This window comes from Dictyostelium discoideum, assembly GCF_000004695.1.
Source record: "Dictyostelium discoideum AX4 chromosome 3 chromosome, whole genome shotgun sequence".
Classification (NCBI taxonomy): Eukaryota; Evosea; class Eumycetozoa; order Dictyosteliales; family Dictyosteliaceae; genus Dictyostelium; species Dictyostelium discoideum.
This window is the reverse complement of record NC_007089.4, coordinates 4619759-4637046: the sequence shown is the minus strand read 5'-3', so window position 1 is coordinate 4637046 and position 17288 is coordinate 4619759. Positions and strand designations below refer to the sequence as shown.

General features: G+C 23.7%; 4 protein-coding genes across 4 annotated transcripts; 2 read left to right on the top strand and 2 right to left on the bottom strand.

Annotated features, from left to right (window-relative positions):
• Positions 1–107: 107 nt before the first annotated feature.
• Positions 108–2594, bottom strand: DDB_G0281501 (hypothetical protein; the record flags this gene model as incomplete). The annotated part of the gene is made up of 2 exons (XM_635630.1): positions 108–1906; positions 2015–2594. 2 exons carry the CDS (start codon positions 2592–2594, stop codon positions 108–110), a joined length of 2379 nt encoding a protein of 792 aa, XP_640722.1.
• A 945-nt stretch (positions 2595–3539) lies between these two features.
• On the top strand, positions 3540–7559 carry DDB_G0281543 (hypothetical protein; the record flags this gene model as incomplete). The annotated part of the gene is made up of 1 exon (XM_635629.1): positions 3540–7559. The coding sequence occupies one exon, from the start codon at positions 3540–3542 to the stop codon at positions 7557–7559; it is 4020 nt and encodes a 1339-aa protein (XP_640721.1).
• Positions 7560–7781: 222 nt separating this feature from the next.
• Positions 7782–9422, top strand: DDB_G0281541 (hypothetical protein; the record flags this gene model as incomplete). Its single annotated transcript, XM_635628.1, has 2 exons — positions 7782–8047; positions 8117–9422. 2 exons carry the CDS (start codon positions 7782–7784, stop codon positions 9420–9422), a joined length of 1572 nt encoding a protein of 523 aa, XP_640720.1.
• Positions 9423–10274: 852 nt separating this feature from the next.
• Positions 10275–15729, bottom strand: DDB_G0281499 (vinculin-related protein; the record flags this gene model as incomplete). Its single annotated transcript, XM_635627.1, has 2 exons — positions 10275–14782; positions 14883–15729. The coding sequence occupies 2 exons, from the start codon at positions 15727–15729 to the stop codon at positions 10275–10277; spliced, it is 5355 nt and encodes a 1784-aa protein (XP_640719.1).
• Positions 15730–17288: the final 1559 nt, after the last annotated feature.

The following is a 17288-nucleotide window of genomic DNA, read 5'->3' as shown; positions in this document are numbered from 1 at the left end:
GGAAAAAAAAAAAAAAAGATATTTTTTTATTATTTTCAAGATATTTTTTAATTTTAGTTTTTTATTTTTTTATTTTTTTTTTATTTTTTTTATTTGTTTTTTTTTATTTAATAATTTTCATAATCATCATCATCATCACTATTTTCACTATTTAAAGTACTATTAATTAATGGTTGAACAAAACTTTTAATATTTAATAAATTAACATCATAATCTTCTAAATAACCATTTTGATATTGAATGACATTATAAAAGAATAAAACGATTGCAAAGAAAATATTATCGAAACCAGGAGAGATATCACAAATTTGAAGTGGAGCAGATGGAGAAGAAGCTGTTGGTATTAAGAGATCACAATGAAGTGGTCTTTTATAGACTACACTTATCATAGCAGAGTAGTAATTGATATATTTGCTATGTTCATGCTTGATATACTTTGAAGAGAAAGGAATATCAGGATTGGGAGCAGTGACATCACGATACAACTTTGAATCCATGTAAGCCAAGAATAGACAAAACAACAATTGCTCATCAGTTGGCAACTCGTTTGGAATCCAATTTTCACCACCTTTATTGAAATCATGAAACACATGTTTATCACGTGACAATTCAATGATTCTTTGACAAATATAAATCGATTCTTTCTTATGATGAACATCATTGATTAAATTTAAATTGTAGGTTATATTTTTTAAAAGATTTTTAATCTCATCTAATTTTATGATTTCATCTTGACTAAATTGTAATAATGGTTGTTGTTGAAGTAATTGTTGGAATTGTGGTTGTTGTTGGAATTGTGATTGTTGTAATTGTTGTTGATATAATTGAGATTGTTGTAGTTGTTGTTGTAATTGTAATTGTTGTAATTGTTTTGAGAATGGTTTAGAATGTTCCTCTTGAAGTTGTTGTTGAGTGTCCTCCTTCAATGATAAAAACAATTGAGCAGGTTCAACCAATTGTGAAAGGATATTCAAAGTGAACCAACGTTTGCATTTTGTTGAACAATCTGATATAGCATAGAAATGATTATCCTCAATGAATCGATTCCAAAGTAAAACTTTATGTTCAACAGTTTGTTGAAATGTTTTTGGTTTGTTTACATTAATCAAACTATTATTATCAACATTGGTTGTAATTGGTTTTTGTACAATATTATAATGAATTGGTTCAGTTGTATTATTCAATGATGACATTGATTGATATTCATTTGTTAAACTTTGTCTAATATATCCAAATTCTTCTTGTTCTTGTTGTTGTTGTTGTTGTTGTATTTGTTGTGATTGTTGTTGTTTCTTTTTCTTTTTATCATCTTCTTTAAATGGATGTTGTTCAAAACTAAAATCTGTTAAATTTGATTGTAATCTTCCTTTAAAATTAAAATTTAATCTATCTCTTTCTAATTCTTCAAATGATTTATCTTCACCTTGTTGATAACTAAAACTATTATTAAATCTAGATGAATTCATTGGTGATGATGTTGGTGATTGCTGTTGTTGACTTTTAAATTGATTAATTGAACTATATGATGATATATATTGATCATTTGGTTGTTGTTGTTGTTGTTTTTGAATTGGTGAAATAAAAGATAAATCCTCTGTATTATTCTTTAATGGTGTTGTAATATTATTGTTATTATTATTATTATTATTATTATTATTATTATTATTATTATTATTATTATTATTATTATTATTAATCAATGATGATGACGATGGCTTAATAGGTGATAATGGTGAGAATGGTGAAGTTGGGAAATTATTTGGCCAATCATATAAAACTCTTTCATCTTCTGTTAATTGAATCTCTGGTACTTGTTTAAAATGAAGGTGAATATTATAGATTGTATATCCCATCAAAAATGTTAAACATGATAATGGTAAATAATAATAAAAAAACATATTGTCATCTTTTTTTTTTTTTTTTTTTTTTTTTTTTTTAAAACATTTAAAATTAGTACAGGTTTAAATTATAAAAAAAAAAAAAAAAAAAAAAGAAAAAAAAAAAAAAAACTTACATTGTTTAATAGAATCAAAATATAAATAAAGATAATAATAAGCAGATAATAATAATGATAAGATGAAGAGATTAACTAATATGAAATGTCTAGATTTAAGATTTGTATAATATGTCCTAAAATAAATATAATCGAAATATTTATTACTTTCCCAATTACTTGATATCATTGGGAATGTATCACTCTTTAATGTATTTCTATTTGATGTTACTACATTTTTATTATTGTTATTGTTATTATTATTATTATTATTGATACTATTGTTATTAATATTATTTAAACTACCAATACCACTACCACTACCACTACTGAAACCAATATTTTTTATTGGTGTTGTTGATAATGGTGTATTTGATGTTGTTGTTGATGATGATGTTGGTGGTGTTGTTGTTGTTGTTGTTTTATTATTTATATTTTTATTATTAATATTATTCTTATTGGTAGAGTTTGAGGTTATATTATTATTATTATCATTATCCATTAAATCGTTGACCATCATTGGTTTTTTATTACTTCCACTACCAGTACTGGATGATGTAAGAATATGTCTTTGATAAGGTGATGATATTGATGTGTTCATTTTCGTACGATAATCATATATCTATCACTATGCAACTTATTAATTTCATATGCACAAATACTTCTCGGTGTGTATTGTGTGTGTGTGCGATATATGTGTGAACTAAAAAGAAAATAAAATGAAAATAAAAAAAAAAATTTTCATTTTCATTTTTTTTTTTTTTTTTTTATTTTTTTTTTTTTAAAATTTAAACGAGGGAAAAAAAAAAAAAATATAAAAAAATAAAAAAAAAAAGGATAAAATAAATAATATATTTTAATTATTTCAAAGAAATTACCCAAGAAATAAAAGAAAAATTAAAAAAAAAAAAAAAGAAATAAAGAAAAAAATAAAAAAAAAAAGAAATAAAGAAAAAATTAAAAAAAAAAAAAAAAAAAAAACAATATCTTTTTTTTTTTTTTTTTTTTTGATTTTATATTAATCATAATAATTATTTGATTATTTTATTATTTTGGTTTGAAAATATTTTTAAATGAATCTTGTTAATGAATAAATAATCCATACAATTTCATACTTTTTTTTTTTTTTTTTTTTTAAAAAAATCTATAAATAGTTTTTGGGAGATGGGGTGTAAATCATAAAAAAAAAAAAAAAAACAATTTTTTTTGAAAATAAAAAAAAATAAAAAAAAAAAATAAAAAAAAACAAAAAAAAAAATAAAAATTTTTCGCTTTTTGTGTGGTCATAATTTTTTTTTATTTATATTTTTTTTTTTTTTATCTTATTAGTTTTTACTTTTCTTTTTTATTATAATTTATTTATTTATTTATTTTTATTATTATTATTTTTTTTTTTATATTTTTTTATTTTCAAAACAATTTTATCCTAATTAAATAAAATAATAATAATAATAATTTTAAAAAATAAAAAAATATCAAAAAAAAAAAAAAAATTTAACAAATAAATAATAATAAAAACAAAAAAAAAACAAAAAAATTTAAAAAAATGAACTCTTCAGATGATTGTCTTGTAAGAGAATTAGAAAAAGAAGGAATGAAATTAAATTCAAAAAGAATTTCATTATCAAATAGTAGTAGTTTAGTTAATACACCATTAGATTCTTCACCACCTATGCAATCATATTTTGAACAACATCAAACAAATATTTTAACAACATCAAATAATAATAATAATATTTTTATTCCACAAATTTCACCATTTATATTAGGATATGCACGTGAAGATATGTTAAAAGATGATGAATTAGCAATTATTCCAAGTTATTTAATGCCACTTCACCCATTTGCATCTTATCAATCATTAAATATTTTATTACAATTCTTTAAAGTATCAACATTTTATCCAGATTCATTAAATAATAATAATACCACTACCACTACCACTACCATTAATCCAATAGTTACATCATTAAATGATTTAATCGACCATAAATTATTAATTACAGAGCAATTAACTAAAGTTATAATTGAATTTATTAATCAAAATAGAAATACATTCTCAAATCTATCATTATCAATTGATGATTTCGTAATGTTATTATTCTTGGTTTCAGAATATTATCAAACTTCAATCATTGAACCATCATTAACAAATACCACAAGATCAAGTTTAAAGAAATCTTCAAATTTAAACTTTTCATCATCAAAAGTTTCAACTTTATCTTATTTTGAAATCATTCAAAATTTAATAAACATTTCAACTCCAATAACAAATTTTAATGAATTTCAAAATATAGTTTTAAATAATAATAATAATGATGATAATAATAATAATAATAGTTCAACATGTAATTATTTAGATTTAAATTTTGAATTTAATAAGATTAAATTAGATTTAGATGTTGTATTTAAATGGATTATTACATTTATTGGATTTAAAACATCAGAGAATGAACAATCAGATAAAATCTATAATAAATTAGAATCATGTTTATATAGATCTTATAATTATATTAGAGTTGCTTCAATTGTAAATGTAACATTACCAAATATTTCTTTTAAATCATTCTTACCATTACCACATTATATAATTCAATCAAATATTTATAAACAAATTAAAACTTTATTAAATAATAAAACATCACCAATATCAATATCAACTGATTCACCAACCACCACCACCACTACTACTACTACCACTACAACGTCATCATTATTATCATCACCTAGAAATCATTCAAATTTATTCCTTTCATCATTAGAGAATGATGATGAATCATTTAGTGAATTAGTTGCAGTTTTAAATACAGCTTTATTTAAAGATTCACCAATTCAATTAGAAAATATTGAAATCATTACAATCTCTGAATTTAATAAAAGAATAAAACAAAATCAACAAACTGAACAACAACAACAAAGTAGTGTTTTAGCTAAAACAAAACAAAATAGTTCAAATAGTTTATTAAGATATTTAAGTAGTAATAGTTTTGATGATTCTCAATCATTAATTGATGATTATCAATTCGATTTATATAGTAATGAAGAGTTATTATTATTTTATGGTTATACAATTTTAGATGAAGAAGAAATGAGTTCAATTAAATTTGAAATTCAAGTATTTAAACCAATTAATCAATTAGAACAATTATTTACTGATAAAGATGAATTACAAAGAGAAATTAAATTAATGAAAGTTAAAAAATCAATTTTAGATAATCATTTAGGTAAACAACAACAACAACAATTACAAAAACAACAACAACAACAACAACAACAACAAAAGAATGAAATAAATTCATCAACATTAATTCATAATAGTACAAGTAGTTTTAAAAAATCACAAACCAATAACAATAATAACAATAGTAATAGTAATAATAATAATAATAATAAAGAAGGTTATTATTTAGATTATTTATCACAAGAGAATATTTTAGGTATTAATTTATTAGAATTAACAAGATTATCAAAATTAAGAGAAACTGAAGGTTATTTTTATGAAGATGATCAATTATCAACAATGATTAATTTACGTAATGAAATGGAATCTTTGGTTTATTTATCAAAAGAATTTACAATGATTTTAATTAAAATCACTAAAAAATTAAATCAAATTTCAAATACATTAAATATTAATAATAATAATAATAATAATTTTAAAATTAATAATAATTTATTAAATGAAATTGAAAAATATTATAAATTTCATTTATCAATAATTGAAAGATCATTAATTCAATTATCAAATTTAAAGAATCAATTTTCAAAACCAACAATTAAATCAGTACCATTTATTAAACCTTCAGATGAAGTTTATAAAAGATTTGAAAATTGGCTGAAAGCAGGTGGTGTTCAATTCCCAAAGTTACAAATTGCAAATTTCACTGATTCAACTGGTAGAGGTGTTGTTACAACGAAAAAAGTCGATGAAAATGAAGCGGTTGTTGTAGTACCAAAGAAATATTTAATCAATGTTGATGTGGCTAAAGCTCATCCAATTTTAGGTCCAATCTTTGAAGAACTTCATTTAAATGATGATACTATACTATTCCTATTTGTGATCTATGAAAAAGGGAATGCAAACTCATTTTGGAGACCATTCTATGACACATTGCCATCATATTTCACAACATCGATTCATTACTCTGCAACCGAGTTGTTGGAATTAGAAGGTACCAATTTGTTTGAAGAGACATTACATACTAAACAACAATTGAATTCATTTAGAGATTATTTATTCCCAGAGTTATCAAAACAATATCCTGATATTTTCCCAGAGTCACAATTCTCTTGGGAGAATTTCTTATGGGCACGTTCTTTATTGGATAGTAGAGCTATTCAATTAAAAATTGATGGTTCAATTAAAAGTTGTTTAGTACCAATGGCTGATATGATTAATCATCATACAAATGCTCAAATCTCTGAAAGATTCTTTGATCATGATAGTCAATCTTTTAAAATGATCTCCTCATGTAATATTCCTGCAAATAATCAAATATTTTTACATTATGGTGCACTTCAAAATTGGGAATTAGCACTTTATTATGGTTTCATTATACCAAATAATATTTATGATAGTCTTCATATTGGTTATGAATTAGAAGAAGATCAAGAAGAAGAAGATGAAGAAAAAGAAAAAGAAGAACAAGAAGAGGAATATGATGAAATTAAACAATATGATGAAAATGGTGAAGAAATTTTAAGTAAAAGAGAGAAAAAACAATTAAAAGATGCAAAAGATAGATTATTAGAAAAAAATAATTTAGTTGCAGATTCTCATTTCCTTAGAAAAGATAGAATACCTTCAAAGAATTTCGCATGTTTACGTGTAATCCTTTTAACTCAAAAAGAATTTAATCCATTCATTGATATTTGGAATCCAATTAATCTAAGAAATGAATCAACAGTATTACAAACTTTATATCAATTAGGTTTATCACTTTTAAAAAATTTCTCTTCAACTTTTATTGAAGATCAACATTTATTAGATTCAATGAATAATAATAGTAGTAGTAATAGTAATAGTAATAGTAATAATAATAATAATAATAATAATAATAATAATAATAATAATAATAATAATAATGAAGGTGGTGAAAATAACAATGAAAATGATATTGATAATTTATCATTAGATAATAATAATAATAATACCGAAAATAATAGTAATAAAGATTTTAATAATACTAGTAATAATGAACAAAAGAAAAAGAAACAAAGAAATGATAGTTGTAGTGGTAATGATAATGATAATAATAAAAATAATACTAATGATAGTGATGATGAAAATGATAATTCATCAAATAGTGAAATTGATCTTCAATCATCAGAACAAATGAAAATGGTATTACAATATAGAATTGAACAAAAACAAATTTTAGTTTCAACAATAGAAAAGGTTGTACAATTAATGAGTGATGTTGGTATTGAACCACCTCAATCACCAGAATCAACTTTTACTGATTATGAAAATGATCAAGATGATTTCGATAATCAACCATTTGAAGAACAATCTTCATCTTCTGAAGAATATTTTAGCGATACAAATGATGATGAAACTAATTAATTATATAAAAAAAAAATAATAAAAATAAAATATTATACAAATATCTTTTTTTTTTTTATTTATTTATTTATTTATAAAAATATCTTTTTTTTTTTTTTTTATTCATGAAAAATGGTGGTTGGTGGTGAAAAAAAAAAAAAATCCCAATACAAATCAAAAAAAAAAAAAATTAAAATTATTTTTAAAAAAAAAAAGATATTATTTTATTAAAAGCCGACAATGATGAAATTAGTGGTGTTAATTGTTTTTATATTATTTATTTGTACTTTTATTAATAGTTCAACTGATATCAATGAAGATGTGGTTGAAACTTTAACTGCTACCACCAAACAACCGGATTCACAAAATTCTTTTGATCTTGAAAAGATTAAAGAGTCAATTAGGAATAGAAAAAAGATATTTAAAATTGATCAAATTTCGTCAAATCATACATTAATTAGAGAGGCTTTAATTCAAAGAGGTTATGCTGAAAGTAAATCAATATCAAGGTAAATATATTAATTATTATAATATATAAAGATAAAATAAAAATTAATATTAATAATAATTAAAAAAAGAGGATTTGATATTAAATGGAGTTGGTGTTGGGAAATGTTAGGAGTAAGAAATAAAGATCAAATTGTAAATCATTTTATAAATCATGATGAAATTGGATCAAAATCAGGTTTAACAAAAAATATGAATAAATTATATCAAAATGGAGATAAAGAATTAAAAGATGAAATTTCTAAAATATTCCCAAGATCATATATTTTATCAAACCCATTAGAAAAGAAAGCATTTATAAAGGATTTCAATAGATTAAAAAATAATAATAATAATAATAATAAAATTAAAAATAATAATGAAAAATTAGTTGGAATTTCAAATGATGAATTATTAAATTTTAATAATCATTATGGTGAAAATATAATTTCAACAACAACAACAACAACAACCAATGAAAAAGAAATAATATTAGAAAATGATAAAGAAGAATTAATAATTTATCCAATTCAAAATCATATTGATGGTAATAAAAATATTTGGATTTGTAAACCAAGTGCAAATGCAAGAGGAGTTGGTATTAGAATTTTTGATGATTTAAATTTATTACTTGAATATTCAGCACAAGGAAATGATGAATTTATTGTACAAAAATATATTGAATCACCATATACCATTGAAAATACAAAGTTTGATATTAGACAATTTGTTTTGGTAAAGAGTTTAAATCCGTTAATAATTTTTAAATTTAGAGAATGTTATCTTAGATTCTGTTCAATAGAGTATTCAAATGATGATTTAAATGATAGATTCGTCCATCTTAGTAATTATCAAGTTCAAAAAGATTTTTCAAAAGATAAAAATAAATGGTCAAAAGTTAGTAATCAATGGTCATTGTCACAATTTAAAGATTATTTATCAGCTGATAGTGAAAACAAAGTTCAATGGGAAAATGAATTAAATGAAAAAATTAAGAAATTAGTGATTACAACCATTAAAAGTTGGCCAAGAAATGGTCATAATAAAGGTTCTTTTGAATTATTAGGTTTCGATATTTTATTGAATGATCAAATGGAACCAATGCTATTGGAGGTAAATACAAATCCTGGTTTACATTTATTAACTGATAATGTTAAGGTTCATCATAAAATAGCTGTTGATGATTTATTTAAAGTGGTTTTAGATAATCAAAATCTATGGTATAATCAAAATAATAAAGATGATCATAATCAAAATTGGATTAAAAATTTAACAAATCAACAACAAATTGATTATTTTGGTCAATGGGAACCAATTTATGTTGGTGATTTTGATAAATCAATTGAACATTTATCAATATCTAGACCAAATACTCTTGTTAGTGTTGGAAATAAATAATAAATAAAATAACTTTTTAAAAATTAAAAAAATAAAATAAACTAAAATTAAAATTTTAATTTAGTTGTTTTTTTATTTGATTTATTTTTTATTTTTTATTTTTTAAATTTATATTTTATTTATACTATTATTATTTTTTTTTAAAAAACAACTCTATAATCAAAATTCTGTCTAAACCAAAATAAAAATTTTATTTTAAAAAATTAAAGATTCATAAATAAACCTATTAATTACTTATTTACTTTATCCGTTTAGTTAATAAATGTTAAAAAAAAAAATAAATAAAAAAAGTAAAAAAAAACTTGTCTTAAAGATTAAAATTCAAATTGCCAAAAGGAGTTATTATTAAGTGTTTGCGGGGTCAGTTTTTGGATTGTTCACGAAAGATCAATCAGAATCTGATTCTCCTCATATGAACTCCAATTTTATACACAGAAGTTATCAAATGATTACGGTAATTTCAAGTTACGGCAAATTTTAATTAAATTAATGAACGAAGTAGCTGACCGCCCTGCACCTTTAATCTCTCCTCAAATTAATAATAATGTTTTAAAAATTTTTGTTGTATTTGTTTTAATAAAAATATTAATTTATGGGAGTCATAATTAAAAAAAAAAAAGAAAAATATCATGATTTTTTGAATTAAAAATTTAATTTTTTTTTTTTTTTAATTATATACAACCAACTTTTATATTTAAAATTAGTGACCAATCAGTTATTTTAAACCAATTAATATCTTTTAGTTAAAAAAAAAAAAAAAAAAAATTAGGACATTTTCCAAATCCAGAAATTCTATTTATAATCCATTTTTTTTTTTTTTTATATATTATTTTAATTTTAATTTTTATTTTTTTATTTTACTCTAATTTGACCAATTTCTACAGCATTAATAGTACCAACGATAGCTTTTGCTAAACCTTTAGCACATTTAACCAATTGTTGTTTATTTGAACTTGGATCATCATCATCGCTAGCGGCTTTAACAGCAGCAATAATTTTAAGTTGAACAGTGAAATTTTTAGCGGCTTGAGCAGCAGTAATAATTTGTTCTTTTAATTTTGGATCAGTACATTTAGAAGCGGTTTCTTTAGCTTGTTGAAGGTAAAGAGCTACTTGTTCAGCCAAGAGTTTCGAACAAGTGATCATACCCTTCTTATCATTAGTAGTGGCAGCAATTGAAAGATCTCTCATGATACCAGCGATACCTTGAGCGGTACTATAAAGTTTACCTTCTGGAGTTTGATCTTTATTGAGATTTTTAGTTCTTTCAGCGATTTTTTGAGCAGCAGCTAAAACTTCATCTTGTTGAGCTTTTTCTCTTTCTTCCTTTTCACGTCTTAATCTTTCTTGTTCCTCTCTATAGGCGGCTTCACGAATTTCTCTCTCTTTATGTTCTTTCTCTAATTTTTCATTAATTGCTTCACTAACAATTGATTGATTGATTGATTTAATATCATTGGTAATTTTATCAAGTCTATCAACCATTTGCTTATCAACTGGTTTACCACTTGAAGCGGATGATTGAATATCTTTATTGGCTTTTTCTAATTCTGGTAAAAGTTTCTCTAATTGATCAGATTTATCTTGTAAAGATTGTTTTCTTGATGTATTTGAAGTTTGATTAGCTAAAGCACGTGCTAATAAAGTTTGTTCAGCAACAGTTTTATAGATTGTATCAACATTATTTTGAACTTGAGTTGGATCAATTTTTGATTGTTTAGTGGAAGTATTCAATTGATCAGTATCACGATGAAGAACGGTACCATTTGCAATGATTTTCTCTTCTGGTGATTTATTAGTGATAGAGATAACATTTGATAAATCTGATAAAGCTTTCTTTGATTCCTTATTAACAATGGATTTAGAATTATTTGAATCTTTTGGTTGAGTTAAAATCACGGTTGCATTATTAATGATACTTGGTAAAACTTGATTACTAATTTCTTGAATTGATTTCTTAACTTTTTCACTCTCTACAGAATTGGATGGTAATGAATTACCAAGTATTTTCAATCTATTTTCAGTGTCTTTAAGATTAGTTAATGAATCACCAATTGATTTTTGATCACCACTTTCAACTGCATTATTTAAACGATTGATATCATTACTTGCTTTATAAAGTACTTGATCCAATTGTTGGGTTGGATTATCATTGTTTGTAGAGTTTACAACTGCTTTACCCAAAAGTTCTTTAGTTTGATTGATGAGATTATTTAATTCAGTCTTTGAAGCGTTATCAGATGGTTTTGAAATAGTATTATTTGCAGCATTTGAAATTGGTTGTGAAACTAATTTTAATTTTTCTGCAATTTCATTGAGGGCAACTTTTTTATGTGGATCTTTAACATTCTCTGATGCTTGTTTAATCAATTGAATGGTATCACCCAATTCTTCTCTCAACTCTTTAACATTTGAATCTACATCAGCCTTATTACCACCATGTGCAGATTTTGAAATTCTATCGAGGGTTTCATTGATTTTAACAGCTTTTGAAAGTAAACGATCTTCATTTGAACCTGTTGAAACTGAAATCACTTGATTAGCAGCAACTGAACTATTATCAATCAATTCTTTTAATTTCTTTTGTTGTTCAACAGTTGATGGCTTATCAGTAGTAGTACCAATAGTTTTCTCAACGAAATCAATTGATTGTTTAACATTTTCCTCTAATTGTGCAATTGCTTGATTGATTTGTTTCTTTTGATGTGGATTTTGAACTTTTGAAGCATAGGCTTTCAATAATTCAATCTTTTGTTTAGTTTCGCCAGATTTAAATTCTTTAATTGCTTTTTCAGCATCTTTACCACCCTTTGCCAATGCAATGGATAAATTATCAAGATCTCTTTTAATTGATTGAGCAGTGGTAATAATTTGTTCCTCTGGTACTTTTGAAGATGATGCAGCAATTAATTGAGCCATTAAAGTACGAGTAGCACATGAAGCTTGATAAACTTTTTCTTTATGAGCGGCAGATGATGGATTTGCCAATGATTCTTTGATAGCTTGTTGTAAAACCAATGCTTGTTTTTCAAGACGATCAGATAAATCGATGATTTCTCTCTTTTGAGCAATATTATCAGTATGTTCAGCGATATGTTTAGAGAGTTGAATTTGTTGTTTAATACCAGCGATTGCTTTATTTGCACCATCATTAACTTCAGCTTGATTATTTGAATGTAAACCACGTTCAACCTTATTCAATTCATTGGCGACAGCATATGATTTACTTTCAAGATGTTCAGAAGGAGAGGTTGAAGAGATTGAAGAAACACGTTCAACATCATTCTTTAATTTTCTTAAAAGTTGTTGTAAATTCTCACGAGCTTCCTTAGAGTTTGGATTTGAAATGAATTCCATAACCGATGGATAAAGATCAGTTTGTAATCTTTCTAAATCAGCAATTGCTTCTAATAATTGTTTCTTTCTCTCTGGATCAGTGATTGAAGCTTCAGCAATTCTAGCCAAGAATAGTTGTTTTGAAAGTTCCTCATTCAATTCTTTGAAACAACGTTTAATCTCATCGAGATCACCATTTGCCATTGCCTCTTCAAGTTTTGAAATTAATTTCAAAAGATTTGGAGTACCATAAACCAATTCTTCAGCAGTTGAGAAACTATTACCAATTAAATCCAAGTTGGCCTTGATTGCTTCATTCAAAAGATCTTTAACTTTTTGTTTTGCTTTCTCATCGGATGGATTATCAATTGATTGTTTACAAGCATCAACCAATAATGATACCAATTTATTTAAATTATCAGTTGTATCCAATAGGATTTTCTTTGAATTTGGATCTTTCATTGATTTAGCATGTTGATGAGCCAAACGAATTTGGTTATTCATTTTCTTCATTAATGAGTTTATCTCTTGTTCTGTAATTGGTTTACCATTGGCTAAAGCGGTTTGAATTCTTCTCATCTCTTGATCAATCTTTGCTGAATTTTCCAAGAGTTCCTCTTCGGTACTCATGAAAACAGCATTATTTAAATCTTTATTTGTTTCACGAATTTGACCAATATTTTGAACCAATGCTGATAAATTATCAGAATTCATTTCAATTAGATTTGCTTTAACTGATTTAACCAAATTTGGACCGGTATTTGTTAAATCGACAGCTCTCTCTTTAATACGATTTGCACGATGTTCATCAGAGTCTTTGATTGAATTTGAAGCCAATTCAGCTACTAAACCTTGTTTCTTTATATCTTCAATGACACCTTTTAAAACTTGAACGGTCAATTGTTGATCACCAGATTTCAATGAATGAACCAATTGAGCCAATTTCAATTCCATTTGTTTAGTGTTTTCAGTCATGATATCACGAGAAACTGCACCTAAAAAACTTTGATTCATTTCATCGATACCACGAATTGATTCATCCAATTTAGCGATTGCTTTTGGATTTGATGAATCTAACATTGCCTCTTGAGTTGAAGTGTAAAGATTCTTAATTAAATCATTCAATTCTTCATCAGCCTTTAAGATTGCAGCTTGTAGGGCATCTTTCATTTGTTGGTCCTCTGTGATACGTTCAATTGATTTGGCGATATTCAATTGATCATTCATACCTTTTCTAATTGCACGTAAAGCAGTGGTGACTTCTTTTTGGTCATTTGAAAGTACGGCTTGTTTAAGTTTTGCTAAATTCTCTTCAATGGATTTATGAGTTTCATAGATTTGATTCGAAGTACCCAATGAAACGGCTTTCAAAAGATCTCTACCAATTTGATTCAATTGAGTCAATAATTGATTCATTTCCAATTCGATTTCACGTTTATTATTTGGATTCTTTTCGAGTTGTTTTGATAATTGTTCCAATCTACCAATGATCTCTGAGCCTCTGTTTCTACCTTCCTTACTTGCAAATTCGAGACTTTGTTTAATGGTTGCGTCTTGAGTACCCATTGCAATTCCATCGACAATATCTAAAATATCATTAAATGTTGGTTGAAGTAATGGTATGTTTACTGCAAGTTTTTCAAATTCACTCTTTGATATATTACCTCTAACCTTTTCAATTAATTCTTCTAAATTCTTTGTTGCCTCTGAAACATCATTCGATGATAAACGTGCTGAACTTGTTACCATTTGGTCAGATGCCTCCATAATAGTATCTAAATTTGCTTTTAATCTATTGAAAAGTATTGAATTATCTGGTCTTGATAATAATTCTTCAACTGCTTGACCAAATTGTGCAACAATACTATCCAATATAAATTCTGCATTTCTTGCTGCATCTTCTAATCTCTTCTTTTCAATTGGATTATCTGTTGATTTTGCTAATGCTTTTGATATAACAATTTGATCTGTTAATCCTTTTTTAATTGCTTTTAATGCTCTTGATGCTTCTTTACCATCACCAGCTAAATGTTTTTTAAAAAAATAAAAAAAAAAAAAAATAAAAATTAATATATAAAAAAAAATCATTAATTATTAATTATTATTATTATTATTATTACTAACCTTCAATTGCAGATAATAATCTTGATTTCTCTTGAGAAATTAAAATATTAACATCTTTAAGATCATCATCATCACGAAGATCAAGACCTTGAATCATTGATAAATCAAATGGTGATTTTGCAGATAAACGAGCGACTGTAATAATTTCATCAATGATTGAAAAGATAGTTTTAGCAACGATATGACCTTGATCAAAGGAATGTCTATCGTTAGCATCTCTTTGGTAGTAGGCAAAATGTTGGAGGACAACTGGGACTTCAACTTTAAGAGAACTATTTGCTTCTTCGAAACGTTTCTTTAGAGCGTAGTCATCGATTTCACCAATACGTTTGGTAACGATTTTACCAACTTCAACTGTGGATGTAACAAAATCTTGAGCAGCTGTAGCGAAAAAGGTTTCACCAGGATCTAAACCAATGAAAATCTTTAATTTACTCTCGCAACGTCTGCAATATCTAATTAAACGAGTGACCTCATAGAGATCGGCTTGTTGCAATAGTACTACCATATGCTCCATAATACCCTTTGCACCCTTTAATAGAATCTTTTTAGCTGGTTTATTGAATGGCATATTTGAGAGAATCGTTGCTGATTCCAATAAGAATCCTGTTGATTCTTTAATTTTATCACATGTGTCAATCATTTTCACTTTCATATCTGGTTGATTAAAGTTGTCCCATAATGCTGCACTCTTTGAAGCTAAATCAACTAAATAATCAACCGTTGATTTTACACCTTGTGCTCCTGGTAAAATATTTGGAATTGCTGCATTACTTTCATCTGCTTCAACTGAATATAATACCATTGATGATACTGCATCACTAATTGCTTCTAATAATTGTTCCATTTTATTATTATTATTATTATTACTTTATTATTATTTTATTATTATTATTTTTCTTTTTTTTTAAATTTTTATTTTTTTTTTTTCTTTTTTCTTCTCTTCTCTTCTTTATTTATTTATTATTATTAAAATAATAATAATTTATTTTAATATTACTTTTAATTGTCAATTAATAAATATGTATTTTTATTTTTATTTTTTTTTTTTTTTATTTATTATTTTTATTATTTATTTTTTTTATTATTTATTATTTTTATTATTTATTTTTTTTATTATTATTTTTTATTTTTTATTTTTTTATTTTTTTATTTTTTTATTTTTTTGATTAGAGAGTGTGGGTAGGGTTAGTTTGTTAATATTGACAAAAATATAATATTATTATTTTTAAAAAAAAAAAAAAAAGAGGAAAAAAAAAAAATTTTTTTTTGAAATCTTACCACAATGTTATATTTAATCTAGATCTTGGAAAATGAGATTTGATGGGGAGAGCGTGTCGTGATGAAAAGTGGTGTTGTTAAAAATACAAAAATTACTTAATAAATATAAAAATACAACAACAGACAATAAAAAAAAAAAAATTTTAAAAAAAAAAAGTATATAACGGATAATGTTATTTATTTGGTGGATTATTAAATAAAAAAAAAATAAAAAAAAATAAAAATAAAAAAAGGAACTGATTTTGAAAAAAAAAAAATTAAAAAAAAAAAAAAAAAAAAAAGAAAAATAATTCAAAAAAAAATTGTTTTTTCTCCAAAATTAAAAAAAAATATATTTTTTTTGAAAAAAAAAAAAAACCAAATTTGATTGATCATGCTGTTTTTGACCTTTTAAAATTTTATTCTCAACCAATGATATTTAAGGCAATATCAATTTTTATTTTAAAAGTATAACTAAAAATATAATTTTTTTAATAAAAAAAAACATCAATTTTTAACCAAATAAAAAAAAAAAAAGAAAAAAAAGAAAACCATTTAAATTATTATAAAATAAAAAAAATAAAATTAAAATTAAAATTAAAAAAAAAAAAAAAAAAAATTTTAAATAAAATTAAATAAAATATTCTTTATTTATAGAATTTTTTTTTTTTATTTGTTTTTTTTTTTTTTCAAATAATTTTTTTATTTAATTATAATTTTAAAATTAAATTTTATTATTTAATAAAATTAATAATATTGAGTTCATACATTGAAAGATTCAGATTTATAATATAAATTTTTAATTGTATTTGCAAACAATGATAGATAAAAAAAAAAATAAAAATAAAAAAGGATTTTAAAAATTTATATTAATATTAAAATAATATGTGAACTTTTTACTGCAATAAAACAACAAACAACAACAACAAAAATAGCAAACTTAAAATATAAAATAATAATAATAATAATAATAATAATAATAATAATAATAATAATAATAATAATAATAATAATATTAATAATAATAATAATAATAATAAAAACCCAATAACCCAATAAATAATTTTGATTGAATCTTGTATTCAATTTTGATACTTTTTATTTTTATTAAATTTTATTTTTTATTTATTTTAATCTTGTTTTTTT